At 34.8% G+C, this 7951-nt stretch overlaps 1 protein-coding gene across 2 annotated transcripts; it reads left to right on the plus strand.

Moving 5' to 3' along the window:
* Positions 1 to 3456: 3456 nt before the first annotated feature.
* Positions 3457 to 6814, plus strand: LOC110600124 (ethylene-responsive transcription factor ERF119). 2 transcript variants are annotated; one of them, XR_002485642.2, is made up of 3 exons: positions 3458 to 3824; positions 3932 to 5353; positions 6621 to 6814. XR_002485642.2 is itself a non-coding variant. In XM_021736872.2 (2 exons), exon 2 carries the CDS (start codon positions 4130 to 4132, stop codon positions 5204 to 5206), a length of 1077 nt encoding a protein of 358 aa, XP_021592564.1. In that variant the 5' UTR covers positions 3457 to 3824; positions 3932 to 4129; the 3' UTR covers positions 5207 to 5372. The 2 variants fall into 2 exon arrangements, 1 of the variants encoding a protein (XP_021592564.1); XM_021736872.2 differs by lacking the exon at positions 6621 to 6814 and having other exon boundaries at positions 3457 to 3824; positions 3932 to 5372.
* The last annotated feature ends 1137 nt before the right edge of the window (positions 6815 to 7951 follow it).

Genomic DNA, 7951 nt, shown 5'->3' on the forward strand with positions numbered 1-7951 from the left:
TGATTTTGAAGAATCAAGTTGAGTTTAAAGTTCTAGTCCTTTGAATTTTCATAGTTCATCCATTTTTCTGCTCCGAAATCATTTTCTTGTTGTTGTGGTTGTATCCCTTCGAAAAGATAAGTTTAGCTTTCTTAAAACATTTTATTTTTTGGCTCATTGTGAGTTATGTATTGTTTGAGCTGTTATTACGAGAATGCATGCAAAGTATGGTGTTTTTTTCTTCTGTTATGATTGAACCTAGAATGTCTATATGATGAGTGGTTTTGTTGAATGCATGTGGAAGTTTAGGTTAGCTTTAAGTGTTTATGGTGTTTTGAGTTGTGTATGGTTGTTTTTAAATTTCTACATATGAGTATTATCGCGGTTCGATGGCTATAAGTTAAGATATAATCGAGTTTTGCCTTGCAAAAAATATAGGTTCGGCTGCTAATCTGCCTATGGAGATAGTCTTTTCGCCGCCTAACTTGCCTCCAAAAATTTGACCTTCGGATCTGTAAGGGGATTTTAGACCGCTTGATGACCGCCGGGCTCCTTGCACTTGCAGTGAGGCCGGGTCCTGGAGAATAACATAGGCCTAAAGCCCATTATACCCCTTAGGGCAGACTAGTCTCATAATGCGCACTTCAGCCAGTGACTAAAACAAGTCAGACTGACCCCATGCTCGGATCCACCAGAGGATAGCCTAGCCCGGTGATGTGATGGGAGGTAGGAGAGCAGGCCCAGCTACCTCGCAGCCCTATCAGCATGCGCGCCGAGGGGAATTAAATGGCCGCCTCACAGAGAGGGGTATGCTGGTACGTCCGTACATACGGGTCTGAGTGACAGGGATAGGTGGCACTATAGTAGGGTGGCAGTTATGCATTACTAGAGGACAAGGAAAAAAGGAATAAATGGGGGATACGTGATCTTCCTAGGTTAAGCTTACACTAACATAGCAAATCCTACTTTCTAGATCTCAGCACATCACCGTCGAACCTACCGTCCAGCCTTTTTTGAGCTTATTTTCAACATGTGTTTTTGTATATTCTTAGGATTTTCTTATGGTAGTTTTTAGAGTTGTAAAAATTATATTTTGTCTCTTATTCAAGTTTATCTATGTAAAATCAGACTTGGGAGACAGTAAAGGTTTACAGTGAGATAATTGTTTCAGAATTAGACATGCATCAGACAAAGGTGAGTTTCTTTCAACTGAACTATTATTTTAAAGAAATTAAATATTTTAAGCATACTCATGCATCACGAATGTTATATATATATGATTAGATTGCCTTGCATTATAATTTACGAGTATGATGCATTGCATAATTTATTGTTGTTGTGAATGGATGTTGAATAACCTACTAGCCCTTAAGTATGTTATAATATGTTATGGCGAATATGAAAGTCCAAGTCGAGGTATATTTTACGCCTCTAGCATTATATAAGAGAAAGTTCAGGTCAAGACCCATTCTACGCCCCTGACACTATAGATATATTATGCAATGTTTAAGAGGAAGTTCTCTGAAGTACCTATTGTGGGTCGGACACTATTAAAATTTATAAAGGATTACTGGTGACAAGTACATCTTGATGTGAATTGTTTATATTGTGACGCATTAATACGATTATATGTTTTATTAAACTGCTTTTGTTTATGTTTCTGCTTACTAGACTCTTATATCTTATTCCTTTTCCCTAATCACAGGTTTGCAGGAGCAAAGTTAGTTCGAGAGGATAGTAGAGTTGTGTGTTGTAGTCCTAATGTAATAGTTTAGTTGTGGACATATAATTATTATTGTGAATTAGAATCATACTTTGTCTAAATTTTCTTTTATAATTTTTTATTTATGATTTTTTATGTAAAAATTTTAAAGTTTAAATCACATTAAATCAAATTTGAGACATGTAATACTTACTATACTAAAATATTTGATGAAAACTTTAATATGAATTTTATGTTTTTTAGTCATAGTACATGCGTATGCCCGAGTTTCGATTGTTGGAATGGAAATATTTTTATATGATTATATATGAAATTATATCAGACGTACTAAGATGTATAGTAGTATTGTTATGGACTCCGACAACTTTAAATCGATCTTAATCTTAACACCAATAGCGGTTTAATTTTCGGATCGTTAGACCAGTAATTTAATGGTTTATTTTGAAAATATTATTTATTTTTATAGTTTTATATTTTAATTTTTTGATATTATTATTATATAAATTATAATAACAAATGTTTTAAATTATATATAAAAGTAATTTAAATCTGTATTAAAATTCTAAAAGGATACTCATTTAATTTTTCTTACTGAAATAATATTAATTTTATTATAAATATGGTAGCAGAAAATTTCAAATTTTTTATTGAATATAATTAAAGGTAATAACTTTTAAAAATAACATACTTAATATTTTTGCTTTCAAAAAACATAATATTTTAGTTACCTTTAAAAATAATCTACTTACCTATTAAAGATTTAATTTTCAAATGGAAATTATTTTGAAAAGTTTTATATTTTTATAGAAAAAAAAAATTGCATTCTTGGTAAGAATTTTCTATTACTATCTTACTTTTTTTGAAACAATATTACTATATTACTTGGTATTACTAGAATAAAGCCAAATGGCGTTTTGTTTTTTGATAAAATCTTTTCCTATATCAATTAATTTAAATTTTGAGGAAGGCGAAGGCGAAGAAGAAGCGGCGGTAGGGTAGTAACGGTACCATGTACGGTGGTTGACGGCTAAGATCTCTTAATTGAGCCCACAGATTCTCAGTGGCAACACCTGTAAATATCAACAATTACGGCCCTAACTTGGACGAAAATTTAGCATTTCAGGTCTGGAGAAACTGCCCTCCTGAGACGCAGCCGACTCGGCTCGAGGCCCTATTTCTCTCTGCAAAATATGACCAATTTCCACGAGCATCTGAGCAGCGCGTTCTACAAACACGCCATTAAAGCGTTAGGATGAGCTCACCAACCCCATCTCTGCCCAATACTCATAATCGGAAATGGAGCGTGTGAAAGACGCGCAAGAGGTTAAGTTTTGAAAGACTGGTGAGAACAACAAACAGTTGAGTGGCGGGCAATGGCATGATATGCATGATACAGATGGATGGTCATGCGGCATGACTGTGCATATACCCAAGTCCATGCCAGCTCATCACCAACTTTCTTTTATTTCTTTATTTTTATTTATATTTCACTTTTCTAGCACTCTCCCTTCTTAATGCTCCTATATTTTTAAGGTTTCACATTTTACTTATTTTATTTTTCTGATTAATGATTTTATTTATTTTAATTCTGTTTTTTCCATTGAGATTTGCGTTCTGGTCCATTGCATTTGCCTGTGTTTTTTGTTTTTTTGGCCAGAGTGTTGAATTGTGTTAGTGAGGGGTTGCTTTTTTTAACCATGGTTAAGTCTGTGTGAGAGCGATAATAACAATCAACTGATTCTCGTCATTTTATGCAGAGAGAAATCCTGGCCATAGATTCGTCATCCCTTTTATTTTATTTTATTTTTTATTTTATCACCGCAAGGGCTTTAGCAGCTGCTTCACTATATTTATCACTGGCTCATACATTTGCTTGCCCTTTTCGTTTTTCTGCTTGAAGGAAGCTAGAACTGGAGAGTTTCAGTGTTTTGAGTAGCGGATTTATGTCGGCTTGTTTTGATTTGGCTTTGATTGGGGCTCTGTTGAAGCTCTGCTTTATTCCTTCTGCTTCATCTACTCTTTGCGTTTGCTGTGGTTCTCTCTGTTATATGCTTCTCTGCTGTTTCCAGCAGAGTTTACATCTGGGGTTTCCGGCTATTTCGATGCGTTTGAGATCAAAACGGTGTGTGGGTTTTTCCTACTTTGTTATTCTTTGTTAAACCCATGTTTTTTTTGAAGTTGTTTATGTTTTTGTTCGGAATCTGAAAGGGTTTTATGTGGGTTTTGCAGGACTTGTTCTGGTGTCGAGTGTTTTGGGGGTTTTCACATAAAGCGATTCTTCTATCTTTTCCTGTACTTGAGAGGGGCTCTCACTTGATGCCACCGTGATAAGCCGAGCTTTTTTCTTTATTTCATTTCTCCACATAATTTTCTTTTTATTTTTTTCTGAATTGAGGGTTTTGGCGAGTTTTAACCAATCAGTTCCTGATGTCTGAGCCTAGAAAACAACCTCTAAACCACAACAAGCCCCGCAAAAAAGTCACTGATACTAAATCAATCTTGCCGGAAGAGTTGAGAATGGAGTCCAAAATGAGAAAAATTCGTGTCATTTACCATGATCCTTATGCGACTGATTCTGATTCAAGTGATGATGAATCAGAGATAAATGTTATGAGATCATATAAATCAAAACGATTCGTGCACGAAATTAATCTTCCTTCCATTGTTTTTCCTCGGTCAAACCCCATCGAGCCTGAGAGTTCCTGTCAAGACAGTAACAACAGTGGCAAAATCCCCAACAAGAGGAGAAGAGTTTTGGGTAAAACTACGTCCTCTACGGCTACTGCAGCAAAAGAAACAACTGGAACAAAAGTAGCACCGAAGAAACCTGTAGGTGTTAGGCAAAGGAAGTGGGGTAAGTGGGCAGCAGAAATTAGGAATCCTGTCACCAAAGTCAGGACTTGGTTGGGTACTTACAATACTCTTGAAGAGGCTGCGCAGGCCTACGAGGCAAAGAAGCGGGAGTATGATGCTATGACTATGGCAGCCTCTGAGAAGAGCCACAATATTTCTACTTCTGTAGCAGCCTCTCAGTCGCAGAACATCAACAAGAGCAACACTAACCATAATTGTTCTGTTTCCTCAGATGACACTGGCAGTGTGTTATCACATACTTCTCCATCTTCGGTTCTGGAATTGGATACTTCTGTTGTGTCAAATCTTAATGGTGACTCTAGTGATTTGATCAAAGAAGGTGGTTTTGATACAGACGTTGCAGATCTTGAGTTATCCGATTTGGGTTTTATGAATGAGCCACTGGGGTCTTGCCCAGGTGACGAAGATCTTAACTTGGGTTTGGAGTTTGGTAACCTCATTGATGATTTCGGGCAACTTTATGATGAGTTTTGTGCCATTGAAGATCTGGAAATTTGCAGGATAGACAGTGATGAACCAAGTGAGCTCCCTGATTATGATTTTGAGTTTGGCAATGAGGAATTTGCTTATTTGGATGATCATCATCATCATCAACAGCACCAACTACCCCTAAATATTGCATGCCCATAAGTTTTGCAGCTAGGAATTTTACTTGTGTTAGTAGTAGCTCATATTTAAGTAATATTATAAGCAAGAAACACATCTTAGAAACTGAAGATGGGTTCTTGAGATATTGTGAGTTTTTATTTATTTGTTTGTTATAAAATTGGGAGGTAGGGATGGAGCTTTTTTTCAATTCATGCTAAAATGAAAATATATTTTTAAAATCATGCAGGATCCGAAAATATTTTCGGATCCTGTGTGTCAACTTTGCGAGTTCGGCAGTCATAATGCCGAACTCGCTAGTTCGGCACCTATGGCGCCGAACTGTTGCAAGTTCGGCACCAAGAGTGCCGAACTTTGGAAATTGAGGCTTGTTCGGCACTATGAGTGCCGAACAAGCCTCGTCCATGCCACGGGAGCAGTGAACTGCTCCCGTGGCCACGCTCGCTTCCTCAGGAATGTGGGACGAAGCGTTGAAAGAAAAGGTTTGGCACTATAAGTGCCGAACCCTTTCATGCATGCAGGCCACGCGGGAACATGCATGTGGCCTGCATGCAAAATTTTTTATTTTATTTATTTTACTTTTAATTTTAATATTTATAAGTAAAATATATTTGAAATATTTATATATAATTGTAAAAATTTTTATTTTTTAAATATAAAAAATAAATATTTTTGATAAAAAAATTTAAATTTATATTAACTTATTTTTAGGAAAATTTGAAAAGTCAAACAATATAAAATATGTTTTCCTAAATAAATAGAGCTTAAAATATCTTTAATATTTTTATTAATTAATTATTTTATTATAATAAATAATTCAATTTTTATATTTAAATTTTAATTAAAAAATAAAATATATTTATAAAAGTCTTAATATAATTTTGTGAAAAATTACTTGTATGTTTTAAAAAAAATAATTATTTGAAGATTATATCAAAAATATTTATTTTTTATATTTAAAAAATAAAAATTTTTATAATTATATATAAATATTTCAAATATATTTTACTTATAAATATTAAAATTAAAAGTAAAATAAATAAAATAAAAAATTTTGCATGCAGGCCACATGCATGTTCCCGCGTGGCCTGCATGCATGAAAGGGTTCGGTACTTATAGTGCCGAACCTTTTCTTTCAACGCTTCGTCACACATTCCTGAGGAAGCGAGCGTGGCCACGGGAGCAGTGAACTGCTCCCGTGGCATGGACGAGGCTTGTTCGGCACTATGAGTGCCGAACAAGCCTCAATTTCCAAAGTTCGGCACTCTTGGTGCCGAACTTGCAACAGTTCGGCGCCATAGGTGCCGAACTAGCGAGTTCGACATTATGACTGCCGAACTCGCAAAGTTGACACACAGGATCCGAAAATATTTTCGGATCGTGCATGATTTTAAAAATATATTTTTATTTTAGCATGATTTAAAAAATTGCTCGGTAGGGATGAGCTCTTGTTTTGCAGGGAAAGAGTCCTTTGGGTTTTCGTGTGCTATTAGAGCCGTCCAAGGGATTCTAAAGCGTCTTGAGGGTGTTCAATGATATGCTGGATTTTGAGAGTTATGGTTATATTTCCCTTCTTTCTCTTGTTTCTGAATTGAGATATGAAATGAGATGAGACTCTTGTGTTTTGCACTATTATGTTCCTTGTTTGGAGCATTTTTCACTTCACATTGTGCAGTTAATTTCTATTCATTATGTTTACCGAAATGCCATTGCCTGCACTCTCAAAAGTCTTGTCTAAGTTGGGATTGTGGTTGCCTAGTCTTTAGATTCTGATACATAGTAGCAGTATTTTTTGATTGTCTTGAAGCTGCTGATTGCTATTGGGTATGTGACATAAAACAGTAGCATTTGATTAGCTATGATGATTTCATAGGCGCAGAAGGTGGAGGTGTTATTCTGAAGAATTTGTAAAATTCCTTCGGGAGGCAAAGGGAAGAAGCATATATGCAAATGGAGGAAGGAAAAGGAAAAGTAATGTGGAAAGTTAAAGGGGCCTTTATAAGCCATAGCTGGATTCCAATTGCAACGCTTATGTGGAGGCCTATCTACACTTGTCCTCCATTTTACGAAGCTATAGAAAAGAGGGGCTTGTGTGACCTAGTGTTTTCTTGGCACGTGATTGAATTTGTTCGTGTCTCCCCTCGCAATTATGCTGGCTGGTTGGTTGGGTTGATGGATGTCATCAAATTAATATTTTTCAAAAAAATAAATTAAAAATAAAAAGAACCGACTAAAACATAAATATCTGTGCATTTCATGAATTTTTGTGTTGAAATAAAAAAACGAATGGTAATAAATCTTGTAGTTGTATTAATTTTCGGACAACAAATTTGATTATTGAAACGACAGACCAACAAATGTCGTAAATGCGATTTAATAATCTATCAACATCGCTAGTTGACATAAACCGTGCTGTATTTTTGTTGCTAATTTTTTAAAAAATATATATTTAAATAGATTAAAATTGAAGAGGAAAAAGAATTAAACTTACATGGGTCACAATAAACAGAGCAAATGGTTTTAGTGTTTTTAAATTATAAAAAAATATTTTTATTTGTTGAGAAATAATATTTTTTAGGTCAATGTTTATTTGGAATTAAAGTAAAAATTCATAATGTTTTATTTGATAAAAATACTAAAAACGAATTTATTTGGATTTGATGAAAAAATTTAGAGAGTTAGGATTTTTCTTGCCGATGGAGCACCAGTAAGTCAACATCTGCAGTCTTTTTAAAAATAAAAAAAAATCCACATAATAAAAAAAATTCA

This window comes from Manihot esculenta, chromosome 14 (assembly GCF_001659605.2).
Source record: "Manihot esculenta cultivar AM560-2 chromosome 14, M.esculenta_v8, whole genome shotgun sequence".
NCBI classification, from domain to species: Eukaryota; Viridiplantae; Streptophyta; class Magnoliopsida; order Malpighiales; family Euphorbiaceae; genus Manihot; species Manihot esculenta.

What these genes read in the sequence shown, in the direction of transcription:
- LOC110600124 (XM_021736872.2), top strand. Translation starts at nt 4,130, where the DNA reads ATGTCTGAGCCTAGAAAACAACCTCTAAACCACAACAAGCCCCGCAAA.